We start from the raw sequence: 19,358 nt of genomic DNA, 5'->3' as shown, positions 1-19,358 counted from the left end.
CGGCAGACTAAAGCTGGTTTCTGGGGTTTTGTTTAGCTTCTATATTTGTTACAATGTTTTTTAAACTGCAGCTCAGAGGCCTGCAGCGGCAGGCGGGGAACGTTGGAGTCCTCCGTCACTGAAGCAAGCAAGCCTCATGTTAGTTTCAAGCTGCCTGGCTGCTGGCCGCCATCTTGGCTGGCAGTTAATTTGCATATCTCGCTGATTAGCCAATGGGAAGGGTAGCGGTCGTATGCCAATTACCATGTTTCTCTTTTATTAGATAGGATGATCATCATTCCATATTGGTAATATCAATCATACAGTGTCAGTGTATACCCAAAAGAACTTCACTATTACTTGCAGATTTATTTTTAGGTTTAACTCTCTTGCAGCTGAAATCGGGTAAGATTTTTAATAGTAATTACATAATTATATAGACTGGGGAAATGTTCTGTTCCTGTGGGGAATTGGGACAGGCAAAAATTAAACTCTGAGAGTTTAAATGTAGGAAATTACGTAATTTCCAGGCTTAAAAATATTACACTTTTAGCAAATATAAGTGACAAAAGAACTTGGCTTTACATGTTTCCTTGAAGATAGTAGCTAAATCTTGTGTGGTGGCTTACTAGGATGAAGTTAAAAGTATCTGGGCTTAAGTCTTGGGCTCTAAATAGTCTGTGACCACGTCCTCCTTATATTCCTCTGGATGTGATTGGATGGTGTCCGCTTGATTTGTTTTAACACATATTTAACAGTATTTTATGTTTCATAAATAAAATATTGCTTACAAATCCTATTGGTTCCTTTTTCTTAATTTTGCTCTTGATTATCTTGCATCTTGGTATACAACATCAGACATAACTAATAGAAAAATTTTGAGTCTTAGCATTGTTTTAGAAAATGTATCTATACTCCTTAATGTTGTATCCAAATCTTTGACCTCCAATATAGTGAATAACACTATGAAAGGAATGCATTATGCTAATGACTGGTCATATATGGTTCTGAATGTAAAAAAAAATGCAGTTTCATGTTTGAAGGGACATTTTGGATAATAGTTTTCTAGCATTCCTGCTTGAATCTTGAATTTAAACACTTTTGATCAAACCATGTTGGATTACCTATAGAAGAGACTCCTGGAATGATAGGCTGGTATAACTAGAAGCAACAACATACCCCTAGGAATCCCCCCCCCCTTTTTTTTTTTAAGGAATAAAAAATTATTAGGTGATTTGAAACCACTATCCAAAAATGCCTTAACGTAATATTGACTCTAAACCTGGATTTGTTTATAAACATTTGGGATGGTGATATTTCACTGTTAACAGAAGTCAGCTGCTTTATACCTAATACTGGAGGCACGGTGCACAAAAATTTGTGCACTCGGGGGGGAGGGGTGTCCCTCAGCCCGGCCTGTGCCCTCTTGCAGTGTGGGACCCCTTGGGAGATAAGGACCTGCTGGCTTAGGCCTGCTCCCGGGTGGCAGAGGACAGGCCCAATCCCTAGGTGCAGCCCCTGGTCGGGCTCAGAGCAGGGCCGATTGGGGGGTTGGGGCACGGTCCCGTCACACTCAAGGCAGGGTCGATGGGGAGGTTGCAGCGCCACCCTGTGTCATGCACAGAGCAGGGCCAATCAGGGGGTTGGGGCACTGCCCCCTGTCACTCACAGAGCAGGGCCCATCAGGGGGATTGGGGCTCTGTACCCTGTCACGCACAGAGCAGGGCCAATCAGGGGGTTGGGGCGCTGCCCCCTGTCACGCACAGAGTAGGGGCACCGCCCCCTGTCACACACAGAGCAGGGCCCATCAGGGGGTTGGGGCACCACCCTCTATCACCCACAGAGCAGGGCCGATCAGGGGATTGGGGCGCCGCCACTCTCACACTCAGGGCAGGGCCGATGGGGAGGTTATGGCTCTACCCGTCACACACAGAGCAGGGCCCATGGGGGGGCGGGGTTTGGGGAGCTCCCCCCTATCAGGCACAGAGCAGGGCTGATCAGGGGGTTGGGGCGCCTTCCCCTGTCACGAACAGAGCAGGATGGATAGGGAGGTTGTGGCCCCGCCCCCTGTCACACACAGAGCCGCAGGGTGATCAGGGGGTTTGGGCGCTGCCCCCTGTCACGCTGATCCCGGTGCTGGGAGGCATATTACCCTTTTACTATATAGGGTAGAGGCCTGGTGCATGGGTGGGTGCCGGCTGGTTTGCCCTGAAGGGTGTCCTGGATCAGGGTGGGGGTCCCCAGTGGGGTGCCTGGCCAGCCTGGGTGAGGGGATGATGGCTGTTTGCAGCTGGTCACACACCATTCAGGGTAGGGCGTCCCCACTGGGGTGCCTGGCCAGTCTGGGTGAGGAGCTGAGAGCTGTTTTCAGGCTGGGGGTGACTGAAGCTCCCAACTGCTCCTTTTTTCCTTTTTTTTTTTATTCTGGGCCAGCTTTAGCTTGAGGCTTGGCTCCAGCTCTTAGGCCTAGGCTAAAAGTAGGTTTCTGGCCTTTGCATACAATGTTGCGAATCTGCTGGCTGAAGTCCCCGGTATCTGTTACAATGTTTCAAACTGCAGGCTCAGAGGCCTGCAGCCGCAGGTGGGGAACGTTGGTTTCCTCTGTCACTGAAGCAAGCAAGCCTCATGTTAGATTCAAGCTGCCTGGCTGCCGGCCGCCATCTTGGCTGACAGTTAATTTGCATATCTCGCTGATTAGCCAATAAAAAGGGTAGCGGTCGTACGCCAGTTACCATGTTTCTCTTTTATTAGTGTAGATACTAGTTGTTCGAGTCAATGGAGGGAAGACAGTATTCTTTAACACATTAAGCGCCCTGTCAGTCACTGGTGACTGACACTATTCTTTCTGTCCGGAAGACAAAACAGGTTGGGCTCTTAACGTGTTAAGAGGGAGAATTTTGGTCCAGTGAAAACATTAAGACTTTGTTTTTACACCTGGAATTGAAGTTTGATCTTAATCGTAAGTTCTATTATGCAGGTTTATTTTATTGAAGATTTTTCATAATGTTAAATTTACATGCCCCAAAGTATCTTCAATTTTTACTCTCAAAAGTACAATTGAGCCCTAACCGGTTTGGCTCAGTGGAAAGAGCATCGGCCTACGGACTGAAGGGTCCCAAGTTCGATTCCGGTCAAGGGCATGTACCTTGGTTGTGGGCACATCCCCAGTAGGGGGTGTGTAGGAGGCAGCTGATTGATGTTTCTCTCTCATCGATGTTTCTAACTCTCCATCCCTCTCCCTTGCTCTCTAAAAAAATCAATAAAATATATATTTTTTAAAAAAAAGTGCAATTGACTTGGCTTGTATCTATTGAGAAATAAGATTCTAAAGGAGGCAAAAAGAGCTTGAAAGATTTTTTTTTTGAGACCTAATAGCTTTCAGCCTTCAAGGAACATAGGCCAAAGTTGTAAAATGCAAGCAGAGGGGAAGAAAGAAAAATGTATGTCAGGTAATGAAATAAGTAAATAATCAAATTGACCTTAGGGTGCAATCAATCCTATGAGATACCTCCTTCAACATAGAAATGTGTGGGTTAAAGTAATATTATCTTGTATTCCAAGTACTCATGCAGGTACCTTTTTTTCATTTTCAACCCTTCCAGCTCTCCAAGCCAAGTAGCAAAACATAATTTTGTCAACATCATTTGTCATCTCATAGGTGAACATTTGTGAAGTGAACCCATTCAATTACACAGATAGGTACAGCACAGTAATCACAGGAGTAACTTAGTAAACAAAGCATTAGCATTATAATAGCTTTTCACTCACTGCGGACTATTCTCAGCCTTTTTGTAAAATAATTGACTCTGGATCACTGTAAAACATATATTTGTTTCTTACAGGTTCGAACAAGATCAGTTGGTGAATGTGTAGCATTCTATTATATGTGGAAAAAATCTGAACGTTATGATTTCTTTGCTCAGCAAACACGATTTGGAAAAAAGAAATACAATCTTCATCCTGGTGTAACGTGAGTGTCTTTTCTTTCGTGTCATGTGTTTTTACTAAGCTTTTCTATTTGCTTTGTTGGGGTGGGACTTGTGTGTTTCTTTTTAATTTATTAACTTGAGAGAGAGAGAGAAACATCAATTTGTTGTTTATTTTTGCATTCATTGGTTGATTCTTGTATATGCCCCTGCCTGGGAATTGAACCCGAAACCTTGGCATATCAGGACGATGCTCTAACCAACTGAGCTACTTAGCCAGAGTTTCACTAAGCTTTTCTAAAGTTTTCTTGAGGAAATTGTAATTGTTTAATAATACTTTAGTTACAATTTATCCATTATTGACATATCTATAGGACATTTGGACTTTTCAGTGTCTTAGAAAACATTGCAAACTACAGTTCATATTATTTGAGCTAACAAATATATCAAAGCAAATGTTAGAGTGTATGTTTCAGTAGGATTCCTTAAAGTAAGTGGATCAGAACAGCTGTGAAAGCATGTTTTTATTTAATTCTATTTCATTCAGTATAAGCATTTATAGTTTTAATGTAATAACTCTGTGAGAGCAGTAAGAATAGAAAAGACTTATCTTTTCTAAAAAACACAGGGTCATATGCCTAATAGAAGCACTTTAAAGAGGAAGGGAAATTAATATATTTTTTGTCTAATCTATTTTTGATCCAGGTAACCAAAACTCTATGCAAAATGCCTTATATGTCTAGTCTAGTCCCCGTGCACCAAATTCTCTTAGCCCTCAGTTAGTCTAGCTCTGGAATGAAGCACTGTCCCCATTGCCACTAGTAATTTGTTATTTAAGTGCATAGAGCAGCGACATTCAACCTTTTTCATCTCATGGCACATATCAACTAACTAGAGGCCTGGTGCACAAATTTGTGCACCGGTGGGGTCTGGCCGGCCAGCTCCGATGGGGGCCAATCGGGCAGGCAGGTGGGAGGGACCGTGGGCGGTTGGCTAGCCGGCCCTGCCCCCTTATCAGCAGGGTGAAGGGGGCCGATTGGGGGCCGGGCTGGCCGGGGGGAGGGCGGCCACAGTGCATGTCATAGCGACCGGTCGTTCTGGTTGATTGGCTTTTATGTATATATAGATTACTGAAATTTTTGCTGATCTGACAAAATAATTAGGTATAATTTTGATTCATTCATACCAATGGCTATTGTTGTGTTGGCTGTTGTCATTTTTTAATTTGACAATCTAAGGGAAAAGAGGTCAATGCCCTGACTATCAATAGTTAGGTATTACATGTTTTAAAATTTTTGTGGCACACTAGTTGAAAATGGCTGACATAGAATATAGAACCTATCCTCTCACATGAGTTGCTCTAAAATGTTAATGAATTGTTACAGTGGACTTAACTTGATCATACTATACCTGATTATTCCCTAATGTGTATGGAATAAGAATAACGTAAAATGTGACTTCATTTGGTCAGTGTTCACTAGTAAAGTTCTTAAGCTGGCCAAATAACTGCCTTTGAAAGATGTGCTTGTATACATATTTGTGCTTTAGAAATTTGTTGGCTAGACTATTTCTGAGTGATGTTTACTTATAGGTCTCTCTGCTGGTCATTTTGCTGGAGGATCAAACACTCTAAAGTCAAAAGCAAAATCATCTAAAAGCAAATAAATGGTTATGATTGCCCTTGCAAATCATGGGTACATTGGACTCTGTGCCTCATCCCTCATTAAAGCTCCTGATAGCTAGAGTGGAATTTCATAATAGTATTCCAGATTTTGTCTAATTGTCTAATGTTATACATTTATAAATTTTTTCTGGATTATATAATGAATTGGTATTGTTGAGACATAATGATGTAGAACTAGATATAGCTGTCTAATTTACAGAATGTACCATTTTAGTCACAATTTTCAAGCTATTCTATAGGTTTAAGCAGTAGTAACATTTCATTTTTTTTTTATACCCATTTCAGAAATAATATTTACACATGAACTACAGGCAGTCTGTCATGATCAGCATAAGAACATAAGAATTGCCATGTTGGGTCAGACCCATGGTTCATCCAGTTTTCTTTTCCAGAGAGCATCACCAAGGGAGGTGCTGTGGGCTGGCTTTGTTGGTCCTCTTTGTTGTCGGGCTTCACAGGTTAGGTAGGGATGTGCTGCCAAACATTTTAGTTTCTCTAATAATTTCTCCGTAGCTTCTGTAAACATTTTGAAGATACCTATGTCTGTAACCTTGTTTCCTGTTAAGGTTAACTTATTCTGTAGGTGGAATAGCCACAGTTAAGGGTAATCCCACATTTTCTCTTTCTCAGGCTTCAAGAGTTAACAGTGGTCCTCTGGTGTAATGGTATGAAGTGAACAAATGTGCTTGCCCCACTAGGCAAGATACTGTTTTGTAGTCTTTGATTATGTTCCCTTTGGATCTTTCATAAAGTTTTTTTTTTTTTTAGCCGAACTGTAATTTTAAACCAGACTGTGCATTATTTTCCAGATGGGGAGAAATTGTGGTTTTCTGTAAGCATGGATATATTTTTCCAGTTTGCTTCCAAACTTATTTTTCCAGTTTGCTTTTTAGTAGTAGTTGCACACAACATTAAGTTAATGCCTTTAGCCAAAATTGCATTTTTCATCTTTATTTTTAGTCAGAATCATAGAGTACATTTTCCTGAAAGTTATTTGTTCATTTTTCTGTTGCATTGTTATCTGGCATTTGTTCACCAGAACGAGCTACATTCTTTGCCTATAAATAGCCTTTGAAAAATTCTAATACAGATTCTTTCTTCACTACCTGGAAGAATTGGTAGCTATATGCAAATTGGAGATTTGGCTATAACCACCTTGCATTTAATCTTTTTTTTTTTTCTTTTTAAGTAAAAATTGCCCTGGCTGGTTTGGCTCAGTGGATAGAGCGTCGGCCTGTGGACTAAAGGGTCCCAAGTTCGATTCTGGTCAAGGGCACATGCCCAAGTTGTGGGCTCCATCCCCAGTAGAGGGCGTGCAGGAGGCAGCCTATCAATGATTCTCTCTCTTCCTCTCCGAAACCAATTCTATATAATAAAAGCCTAATATGCTAAGTGTCCAGTCATCCGGTCGTTCGTTCAAACAATCAAAGAATAATATACTAATGATATGCTAAGGCCACTCAACTGCTCACTATGACATGCACAGACCACCAGGGGGCAGACGGTCAACCAGTCACTATGATGTGCACTGACCACCAGGGAGCAGATGCTCCAACAGATAGGTTAGCTTGCTGTTAGAGTCTGGCCGATTGAGACTGAGTGAGACAGGCTGGACACGCCCTGGAGCCTTCCCATGGTCCCTCCTTGATTGGCCAACCTCCCACATCCCTCCCCAGTACCGATCGTGCACCAGTGGGGTCCCTCAGCCTTGCCTGCGCCCTCTTGCAATCTGGGACCCCTTGGGGGATGTCGGAGAGCTGGTTTCAGCCCAATCCCGTAGGCCAGGCCAAGGGACCCCATTGGTGCACGAATTCATGCACTGGGCTCTAATAAAAATATATTAAAAAGAAAAAAAGTAAAAATTAACTCAGCCAACTTTGGTTATCTGAATGCTATTCCACTCTCCTGGGTGGTCTACCTGACTCCTCTTCCTTAAGCATTCTGGATGCCATTAATCATTAAGAAATAATAATAATAATTCTTTCACAATGTCATTGATGTATTCAGAAATTTAAAGTAACTTTGATATCTAGTCAATTCTAGTTTCCTTTGCTTGGCTTTTAGCACCCTCCATTATCCATTCCCACCACACCAAATTTATTTACAGCAATTCCCCATCATGCATCTTCTATTCCTATTAGCCTTAGCTTCTGAATTCCCTTTAGCATTCATCATGCTCATTTCTGTTTCTCTGTGCTTCAGCTTTGTTACATAATTGTAACAAAGTTAAGATAAATGGCATGAAGCTGAAAGGTAATAAAGACCATTAAATTTAACTCCTTTCATTTATAGATGAGGTAAATAGGCCTAGAATGTTAAATTGATTAGCTTGTTATCTTGTATGTTTCTTTGATATGTGTTAATTTTGTACCTCAGATTGTTGGAAGCTTCTTGAACTCAAGTACCACATCCTTATATTTATTATATCCCATAACCCAAGGGACAATGTGATCATGAAGTTTGAGATTATAGCTATAGTTGGTTGTCTTTTTATGGACTTTTAACATAGACTTTGAGCCATCCCACTGTTTTCTTATCCACATTTTTATCCACATTCTTTGTCCTGCTCACAAAATTCTAAAACATTTGACTGAATATTTCCAGTATACTTATTCTGAGGGAATTTTAAAATATGTATTTTTGTTTTTATTAAGCTTCTACCTGTGCCATGCACAACTTAGGCACCAAAAGTGCACTGGTAAAACAGACTAAAGTCCCTGCCTTCAGGGAGTTTTTCCAGTGCTGGTGTTGGCAGACTTTTCCTATATGTGTCTTATACAATAACTCTATATGGTAGATAGGTCATGTATGATTATATGCCTTTGACAGATAAGAGCACTCTACCTCAGAGAGATAGTGAGCCCGGGTCTAACCCAAACCAATGTCATATACACAACTATCTTCCATGCCGTAACATTCAGGAATGACTTAGACAAGAAGTGAACTCGCATTTAATGACATAGTGGCAGGTAAAGCCAGTAGATAAGCCCAGAAATTTAGTGAGCTTATAGCTCATATCTAGCAGAAAGGTAATATAGAAGGTATCCAGGAAGATTTAGGAAGGTGACTCATTGTTAGGACCTAATTTGTCTTTGAGATGTTTGCCATAGTCATCAAATAGACTTCAGGGGCTTTAAAATTCCAATGTTGCTCAGAAATCCTTCTGTTCTCCTTCTGGTTGACATTATCCCTATCTCTTCACTTTTAGATCCTCTGGTTTTAGTTGGACCACTCTGAGTACTTGCCTACAATTTTAAAAGTTTTAAAGCTGCCTATAGGTCTCTAAAATTAGCTAGTTTAAGGCTCTCACACATTTTTCCTACAAACATGTAACCAAAAGAAGCTTTCCATCTACATGTTCAGATCCTGGTGTGATAGATAAGGCACTAGAATGAATGTAGTAGTAAGTGAAAATTAGGATATATTTGTAAATAGAGCCTTCTCAATTTAACATCATTTACTTTTCAGCTTTTGTAATATAAGAAAATAATTACTTTTTGATCTTATTTAATTTTAAGGGATTACATGGATCGTCTCCTGGATGAAAGTGAAAGTGCTGCCTCCAGTCGAGCACCATCCCCTCCCCCAACTGCCTCAAACAGTAGTAACAGCCAGTCTGAGAAAGAAGATGGCACTATAAGCAATAGTAATCAAAATGGTAAGCAACCAAAGAAACACTTCTGTTTCTTTCTGTAGCCTGGAATGTTCAGTTTTGGTTTCTATTAAACTTCAGTGCAGAAGTTAAATTAATAATTGTAAATATCAGATGAAACATACATGATATCACCATACATACGTACATACTAACAATACACAGAATACAAGTTAATTGGAAAGACCTCCCATTGATATCACTAAAAAGTAAGTTTAATAAACTATACTGTCAACAGTGACCATTTCTTTTAAGAAATTTATTCTTTTTGAGTAGCATCTCTTTTCTTATCCAGTTAGGATGTCTGAATATAAATATTCTTGTTAATTTTTAGACCAAAACCCCAGCCATTTCACATCAGAAATACACATATTTTTTAAATATTTTGAGAGCTTATAACATACTGATAAAAAGAGATAACAAAGACACCATCTTGAATATTTTTCTCTTTGATAGCATAATAACTTTGAAGGCTAGGAAAAGATCAAAGAGAAACATTTCTATTTCTATTTCCATGAAAAAAGGAAGCAGAAGGCATACCAATATGATTGAGGTTCAGGTAATGTTCCTGTTTAAAATATACAGTGGACCAAAGATCATTGTGCTGATCATTAACACCTAGTCAGAGAACTATTTGACTTCTAATTTAATAAAAATGATCTTCCTGCCGAACCAGTTTGGCTCAGTGGATAGAGCGTCGACCTGCGGACTCAAGGGTCCCAGGTTCGATTCTGGTCGGGGGCATGTACCTTGGTTGCGGGCACATCCCTACTGGGGGGCGTGCAGGAGGCAGCTGATGGATCTCTCTCATTGATGTTTCTAACTCTCTACCCCTCTCCCTTCTTCTCTGTAAAAAATTCAATAAAACATTTTTTTTAAAAAAAATGATCTTCTTCCTAAGTAAGACAGTAGCCATGCAGAAAGTAATAAGTCCCTCACTCCTCTTTAGAAAGAAACGGGTACATTATAAGTTCTGCCCACTTACATTCTGATGTAGCAGCCTTAGGGGGGGCCAGTGCAGAGCTAGCTAAACCCATGACAGAAACTAGAAGAGAGATGCTGAGAAAAATTTGACCCATGTTCTGACCTTTGGTCTGACCCTGGCACTACTGTAGTGAATATACTTCACTTTGCTTATTTGATTATCCCTCTCTATTTCCTCACTACTTCCCTTCTAAGAGCAAGCCAAGCCAACAAAAAGTAGGGCCCAACCACCAATTTCCTGGCCCAAAAAGTTTCATTGACTTGACATCTAATGCTAGCACATCCACCTTGAAATACAATAAAAAGCTGAAATTCTGACCTTGGAACTAGAAGTAGAAACTCAGTTGGTACTACGATTGTCTTTTCCTACTTGCTCATAATACCAAATAAATAATTTCCTTTTCTTGTTCTTTTTTAAGCATTTAATGAGAACATGCAGGTCGAGTAGGAGAGTTTCATGATTTACCTGTAAATTACTCAGTAGCCCAGAAGCTATTCACGTTGAGTACCTAAAACTCAAGTTTCTCAGGTTTTTCAAGGAAAAGAAGGAACTTTCTAACCCAGTTTTATTTATTTGTAAGGGACTTTATCAGTCTCTTGAAACCTTACGGTTATTTTTGACCTAATCACAGTGTCACCAACTCTTTCAGCTTACTACAACAAAATCATGATACATAATCCTGTGATTCATGATTGGGTATACTTATGAGTTGAGGAAAATAGGATATTTACTTTGACCAAAATGTAATATTTGAGTCTTATCCTTTATAGTGAATATTTTAATTAAATTTTAACTATCTTTAGTGACACATTTTATATTTTTACATTAAGTATTCCCACAATTTCTACTTCCTATTGCAGATAAATTGAACATGACCTTTACTATTACTTGCTTTCATTAGAATAATTGTGTTCTTTTCTCACCTATTATGGAGGAATTTATTTACTTTTAGCATTTTCAAGTGTATGCCTAGACAATGAAAGCATTAATTTTCAACATGATAGATTACTTAAATTAATTTAGATAATATTTTCCTCTTTACCCTTAAAGTACAGTAATATCCATAGATTTACATTAAGAATTAAAAAGTCACATCATTGTAGTTTTATGTGGCAGTATAAAGCTCAAGCTTCTAAAGAAAGAATATAATATTTTACATGGTTTTAGAAAGGTATAGCTGTTTGTTAAATCTGAATAATTTATGCATATCTTTGCTTAAAATTCAGCTTTTTTTGACTACTGGACCCAATGCTTATTTTGTCACATAATATCTACCTGCTCTTAATATATGCCAAATTCTGTTCTTAATTCTTTATACTTACTTATTTAATCTTCACAACAACTGGGTAAGGTAGGCTATCATAAGGTATCCTCATTGTATATATGATAAAACTGATGTTCAGAGAATATAAATAACTTGTCTAAGGTCACACCACTACTAGGCAAATAAATATAGTCCAAATTCAGACCATACACAGATCTAATACCTCACTTCCTTATGAAAAGCAATCTTATAACAGTTTAATATTAGCAGTTTGTTTCTTCCAACTTAGGGGTGTCATCTAATGGACCAGGTGAATTATTAAACAAAGAAGAAGTAAAAGTTGAAGGGTTACACGTTAATGGACCAACAGGTGGAAATAAGAAACCACTTCATGCAGATATGGATAGTAATGGTTATGAAACAGATAATCTTACCACTGACCCAAAACTTGCCCATATTGATGAAAAAAGTGAGAGACCTGCCAAAAGGCGAAGGGTAAACAGCAATGGAAAAGAAAGTCCAGGTTCTTCTGAATTTTTCCAAGAAACAATCTCACATGGAAAATTTGAAGAACTTGAAAACACAGATGACTGAATTTTAAACTTATTTTACTTTCTTTGGAGTAAATCCTGGTGTGATTAAAATTTTCAGGGTTGATGGGTTACCTTAAAAACTTGATTTCCTTGAAGTAATTGGTTAAAATTTGAAAACTGAATTGAGTCCTAATTTTAGTAAATATGATTTCATAATTCTGCCTTTTGCAGAATTTTTATTTTAAAACTATAAAGACCCTTTTAAGAATATAACAAATAGTTTAGTAAATTTGAACTAAAGATACATCTGTACCTTTTCATTGGATGTATTAATCCTAAAGTTTTACTACAAAGTACTTTTTGCTTAATTTTTATGGCAGAGAAGAAAAAATTTTCCTGCTTAACACCAAATTTTTTTAGTTTATTGAAATCTTTCAGACATTTTTCTCTATATACAAGTTGAGTATCGTTATTAAGGAAACCCTTATGAATCCTGAAAGTTATGCTAGCATGATTTTTTTATATATAGAAGTTTAAAAATAAACCAAGTCAGGTTTGTATATGTAAAATTGTTGACATCAATGATGTCTTTCCATATTCTTATCTGGGCTTAAGAAATACATTCTGTATTTTTCCAGATTCTTTGTAGCCTTTGAAAGATTTTTACAGTACATATGTCTTGACTGAGCTGTCTTTTCTTAATACAAAAGCTTGTATAATTTTCTTAACTTGTACAGTTGGTAAACTTTTATGAGAGGAATTGATATTCTGAGTCTGTCAGCTTTCATTTTATTTTGCTATGGTTTTTCTAATGAATTTTTAAGTGTTTTGTGTAGTAACTAAGTCATGTTTCTTATACAGGTGGTAAAAGCATTCATGAAGGATTGTGAAAATTTTTTTCAATTTTTTACTTATGGACAAATAGTGTGAGAATTCTGAAATTAAGCATGATACTTGGATTGCATAGTTTGTTTGTATTTGCTATAATTTTCAAAATTATTTTTGAAGCAAGACAAACATTTAATGTTGGCTTAAATGCTTAAATGTATCATGCTGACCCGAATCCTGTTCAGTTATTTTTATATGCATTATGAAATTTCCCATTTTTGCATTAAATGAACTGGGGAAAAGGTCAAGTGATATTTAGATAATTGACACGACACAAAGGATTGGCAGGCAGCAATATTGATTTTTAAGAGGAAAAAGTGAAGTTAGAAAAGTTTTTGGACTTTTCCAGTTATAATCTAGTTTTTCAGATTCGATAGTATATTTCCAAAATGAAGATAAGTTATACAGTAACTATTGTTCTGTGATTACAAATAGGATCATCCATTTGCATAGCCTTGCAAGAGTGCCATTTTATTTTTAGTGCAAAATTCTTGTTGAAAAAATGTAGTTTTATACAGCTGATAGACCAACCTATATCCAAACTTTTATAAAAGATTGTCACCTATTGTTTTTATCACATACGCATACCCCAAATGCTTCTACCAATTCATTTCTAGCCATCAGTTCAAGAGCTGATGTCTTTTTAAATAAATCTTCTGTGATCTTGTTTTTAATGGCTCAACTGTCCAATGCAATTGAGTAGAGGTTTGCACTGAGATATTATGCTTTAGGCCTTACTCCATGAAGTATTACTATTAACATATGTTCAGACTGCTTCCCTCCACCAGTGTGAACAAGTCCCCCCTGCCCCAAACAGTGTTAAAAGCCACTCGACAACACTTGACTGACTTCATATAATGTGCATCCACTGTTACATACATAATCCCAGTAAATCCAAGTTTTGGGTGGAAGTGTTGAGAAGCATGAATTTTGTTTTGTTTTTGTTTTGCCTAGAACATTAATTTATCCAGAATGGCAGCTTTAACATATGGTCACAATCCATTTTCTAAATCAGATTTTATTCAAATGAATCCAAAGTATCCTAGCTCCTTGTCAAAGACTATAGAAACGTTTCGAACAAATAGTAATGTACTTTTTAAGTTGTAATATTTGAGATACCATTTTCAACTTTCATAAAAGATGCATTTTGTTTGCAGGTTTGTGAAGTTCTTGAATACAGCACATGTATACATGTTAGGAAATCTTTTCTTCATCTTTCTTTTTAAAGTATGCCTAATGAAAGACATTCCACTATTATAATACATAATGCTCAGCTCTTCATAAAGGAATATTTAATTTTGTGTTTATATAGGCATTTCACACAGTGCTTAGTTATAAGTCATTGCACTATGAAATTTGTAGTAATATCATGAATCTAATTTGCTTAATATTTACTGTATTTCATAACTCTTGAACTCCTGACAAATTGCATTGGGAAAAGAAGCCTTTGTTAATAGCTACTTAGTCTCTCTGACCTCCAGCAAAGCACTATCGATTTCATTTGGAATGGTTTTCTGTTCTATGATGCGTTTTCAGATAGAGTTCAGAATCTGCAACTCAGTTCAACATAAGTCTGTTGAGCTTTAAAATGTATTTGAAATAATATTTAAATAGGCATTTAAAATTATGAGTTGGATGTTTTTAAATTTATGCATAGTAATTTTGCACTGTAAAATAATTCCCTTCTCCCATTCCCTGTCTGCCATTCTGAATATGCTTATTAAAATATTTTTTTAAACATATTTGCGTACTTAATGTTGTGTGAATGATTTTCATTACATTGATTCACTAGAATTATAGGTTTTAATTTTCTATGATGCACATTGTTTACAGTACAAAATACATACAATCTGTTGCTCCTGCTCCTAGACATATTCCACGAACAGTGTTTCAGTGGCTGCAGTCTCTTCTACCTCATCTTGGATGATGTATTTTTGTCCCTTTTTTTTCCCTTTCAGAGATATCCTTTGGGCTATGGACTGCTAGTCACCTGCTTCTCTTCTGAACTATATAATTAAAATTCCTGTTTCCTTCTTTTGCAGAGCAGATGTCATCGCAAAATATAATATCACATAATATTTTGCAAAAACTTTTGTCACCATATTTGCTCTGCTTTTAATGGAAAATTAAAAGTGGGCACTTTGAGCCTTAGCCGGTTGCTCAGTGGGTAGAGCATCAACCTGTGGACTTAAGGGTCCCAGGTTCAATTCCAGTCAAAGGCACATGCTTGGGTAGCAGGCTGGATCCCCAGTAGTGGGTGTGCAGAAGGCAGCCAATCAGTGATTCTCTCTCATTGATGTTTCCATCTCTCCCTCGCCCTTCCTCTCTGAAATCAATAAAAAATATATTTAAAAAAAAAAAAAGTGGGCTCTTTGAATAAGTGAGTGAGTGTGAATTTCCATAGGCAAGATGTATGCTGATGACCCTGGGCTGTGTAACAGGCTCTGTATCACTATTAAATGCCAAATCAAAAGTGAAGGTTATCCCAACTATAATCTACACTCATGAAAAATGCCACTGTGAAAATCATATAACAACATTACGGGAAGGAAAAAAGGAATTTCCAAATTTTAGCCTGTTACTTTGTCTCCCTAAAAATGATGTTTCTGTATCACATAATTCTGATTAAAGTTTTTGTTAAAAAAAAACAAAAACCAACACTGCTCTTTAATAATCAATTTTATCCTTTGCAAAATCTTAAAGGGTCATCCCTCCAAGTTGTAGGCTGATTTTGTGTGTTTAATTATTTGGATTAGTCTCTTTAACTTACACCAATGTTCTGTTACCTCATGTATTATATACACACAGTATTGTGCTGGTGTTTTTTTGACACCTGTATGTACATGGAGATTTTCCTTTTCTGAACTAGGATACTGTATCTCCTATGACTTACTGAGCATGAATATTATACTTCAAGTGTCATTTTGCTTTCTTTGAGTAAGTGTAACTCTAATCCTCTTGTCCAGATTGATGCTAAAGGCAAGAAGGCATGAGCAGGTAAGCACTATGGTAGAAGTGAAGGCTGAGTACAGAGGGCAAATGGAAAGGAAAAGGAAGCACACGGATCTCGGGGAGCCTACTACTAGACCAGTGGTCACCAACCTTTCGGACCTCACGGACCACCAGTGGTCCGCAGACCATATCATTCTAGCTAAGTAGGTTTTCCTCCAACTTAACATTTATGTTAGAATCTAAGCCAACATGAATAAATGTACAATTGCACCCAAGAAAGGGTGGACTATATATTTATTTTTAATATATACTGTAAGGTTGATTATACATTATTACTCAGGACTTGCCCTTTCTCTTACCATTCACTGTCCGGTGGGGAGTCTCCTGATTCCCTAAAATTTGGAAGAGGTGATGCTGACCTTGCTTTTTTTTTTTTTTTCTTAAGCTCTGGCTCCAGGAATTTTGAAGTCTTTTTCCTCAAAAGATCTCTGGTTAAAGTATTAAAACAGCATCTCCTATTGCTTTTGTGTAACTCTATGTACAACATTCCACCTTTCCTTAGATCTGTTGATTTGGGGAGAGGAGAAGAAACACAGTATGGATGTCACTCATGATACTGCTGGCTTGAGTCACCCTCTGGGCTCCACAGAGGGCCCAAGTCAACTTTTGTGGCTTGGGTACCAGCAGTAGTACAGTCTTCTATTTCCTTCTTTAGTTGAATTTGAGTAGATTGTTTGCTGTTGAAAAGTCAGCTCATCATCTATAGCAGTGGTTCTCAACCTTCCTAATGCCACGACCCTTTAATACAGTTCCTCATGTTGTGGTGACCCCCAGCCATAAAATTATTTTTGCTACTTCATAACTGTAATTTTGCTACTGTTATGAATCATAATGTAAATATTTGATATGCAGGATGTATTTTCATTGTTACAAATTGAACATAATTAAGCATAGTCATTAATCACAAAAACAACATGTAATTATATATGTGTTTTCCGATGGTCTTAGGCAACCCCTGTGAAAGGGTCGTTCAACCCCCAAAGGGGTCACGACCCACAGGTTGGTGACCCACAGGTTGAGAACCGCTGATCTATACTTATAAACTTTAGAAGTGTTTCTGAACCAGTGTCATCCTATCTAATAATAGACAAACATGGTAATTAACTATACCTCCGCTACACTTCCCATTGGCTAATCAGAGCTATATGCAAATTAACTGCCAACCAAGATGGCGGCTGGCAGCCACGCAGCTGAAGCAAACATGAGGCTTGCTTGCTCCAGTGATGGAAGAAGCCAAGGTTCCCCGCCTGCCACAGCTGGGCTCTGAGCTCCAGTCTAAGCAATGTTGCAATTATAGAAGCTGAACAAATCCCAGATACCTGCTTTCAGCCAGCCGGCCTCGGAGCTGGAGCTGCAAGAAAGTTTTAATTGCAGAAGGTAAATAAATCCCAGAATAAAAAGAAAAAAAAGAGACTTGGAACTTCAGTTGCAGGTTTGGCCCGCCTGAAAAGAGCCCTCAGCCCCTCATCCAGGCTGGCCAGGCACCCCAGTGGGGACCCCCACCCTAAAGGGGGTGCAAGCAGCCTGAAAAATACCATCAGCCCCTCACCCAGGCTGGCCAGACACCCAAGCGGGACCCCCACCCTGATCCAGGACACCATTCAGGGCAAACCAGCCAGCCTCCACCCGTGCACCAGGCCTCTATCCTATATAGTAAAAGGGTAATACACAAACTGACCCTAACTGCAGAAAGACTGGGAATGACTGATCACTATGACACACACTGACCACCATGGGGCAGACGTTCAATGCAGGAGCTGCACTCTGGTGGTCAGTGTGCTCCCACATGGGGGAGCTCTGCTCAGCCACAAGCCAGGCTGAAGGCTGCCAGTACAGCGGTGGTGGTGGGAGCCTCTCCTGCCTCCTCAGCAGCGCTAAGGATGTCTGACTGCAGCTTAGGTCTGCTCCCCGCTGACAAGTGGACATCCCTCGAGGGCTGCCAGGCTGCCAGAGGGATGTCTGATTGCCAGCTTAGGCCCAATCCCCCGGGGAGCAGGCCTAAGCCAGCAGGTGGTCATCCTCCGAAGGGTCCCAGACTGCGAGAGGGCACAGGCCGGGCTGAGGGACCCCCTCCCACACCCACCCCCCTCCGAGTGCACAAATTTTTGTGCACCAGGCCTCTAGTCCTATCTAATAAAGAGGGAATATGCTAATTGGCCCTCACGCTGTTGCAAGATGGCAGCACCCACAGCCAATAAGGATGGGAATATGCTAATTGCCACACTGTAAAGGTGGTGGTGCCTAGTCCCCTCAGCCCCCCAGGGCTGGCCCGAGGTGCAGGCAAGCCTTGGATGTCAGCTGCCCAGCCACCCAGGGCCGGCCGAAGGGACAACCAAATGACTGAACAAGCAGACTGCGTGGGGTGACCAGGCCAGCAGGGGGGTGAGGGATGACCAAACAACTGAACAAGCAGGCTCCGTGAGGGATGACCAGGCTGGCGGGGGGGGGGGGGGGGGGCAGTTGGAGGCAACCAGGCCAGCAGGAGGGGCTTCTGGGGTCAACCAGGCTGGCAGGGGTGCAAACAGGCCGGGGGGGGGGGGGTCAGTTGGGGGCGGCCAGGCCTGCAGGGGGGGGAGTACAGTTAGGGGCAATTAGGCTGGCAGGGGGGGCAGTGAGGGGCGATCAGGCCGCCAGGAGGGGCGGGGGGGGTGGGGACAGGGATGACCAGGCAGGCAGGTAGGTGAGCGATTAAGAGCCAGCAGTCCAGGATTGTAAGAGGGATGTCCTGGATTGGAGAGGGTGCAGGCTGGGCTGAGGGGACCCCTCCACCCCCATGCACGAATTTCATGCACTGAGCCTCTAGTTTTAAATAAAGACTGGTGTTGACAAGATATATCCTATTGGCCAACAGGGAAAGTAGTGGACTTAATTTGATGTTTGGAGCCACATTAATGTTCACCAGTACTTTTAAATACTCCTTTTCAGAACATAGAGCCCAAATTCCCATAGTACCTGGCTTTGCATTTCCTTATCTCGGACTACACACCATACTTCTATTTCAACCAAGAAGTAGTCTAAAAATATGTACTTGATTCAGAATCCTGTTGCTCAAAACATATAGGCTTTAATATCATGTTACCTCTTTGCATCCCACTCATCCAAATTCAGACATATTTCAAGATTTCTCTTGATTTGGCCATTACTTATACTAAAAACCACTACAGTGCCCATCTGTAAAATCAGGAAGATACCACTCTGCGTGTATTATAAGCCAGTTGGGATTATAAAATCACATGGAAAAATCCATTTCTTGAGAATACAATATAGTGATTTAAAGTCCCTGTGGCCAGGAATTTTCAGATTTTAGAGAGGAAATGTATTTTTAAAAACATCCACAGCAGGGTCTAGAACCTATGGGGAAAGCACTTCATGTCCACAATGAGCTGTATTAGTACTCATACAAATTTCAAGGCAGATATTGCTTCCAGATGACTT

The 19,358-nt window shown here is 39.6% G+C and overlaps 1 protein-coding gene across 6 annotated transcripts in view; it reads left to right on the top strand.

The window, feature by feature from the left end:
• MIER1 (MIER1 transcriptional regulator) overlaps positions 1 to 13,577 on the top strand; it is a 59,901-nt gene extending 46,324 nt beyond the window's left edge. For all 6 annotated transcript variants that reach the window (XM_081087622.1, XM_081087624.1, XM_081087623.1 and 3 more), the window contains 3 exons: positions 3,822 to 3,949; positions 9,108 to 9,247; positions 11,780 to 13,577. In XM_081087622.1, the coding sequence (XP_080943748.1) occupies positions 3,822 to 3,949; positions 9,108 to 9,247; positions 11,780 to 12,084 (573 nt within the window). In that variant the 3' untranslated portion in view covers positions 12,085 to 13,577. The remainder of the gene's footprint in view (positions 1 to 3,821; positions 3,950 to 9,107; positions 9,248 to 11,779) is intronic.
• The last annotated feature ends 5,781 nt before the right edge of the window (positions 13,578 to 19,358 follow it).

The sequence above is a fragment of the Myotis nattereri genome, assembly GCF_964212035.1.
Source record: "Myotis nattereri genome assembly, chromosome: 3".
NCBI lineage: Eukaryota > Metazoa > Chordata > Mammalia > Chiroptera > Vespertilionidae > Myotis > Myotis nattereri.
Note: the sequence above shows the minus strand (reverse complement) of the source record. Positions and strands in the feature narration are given on the sequence as shown.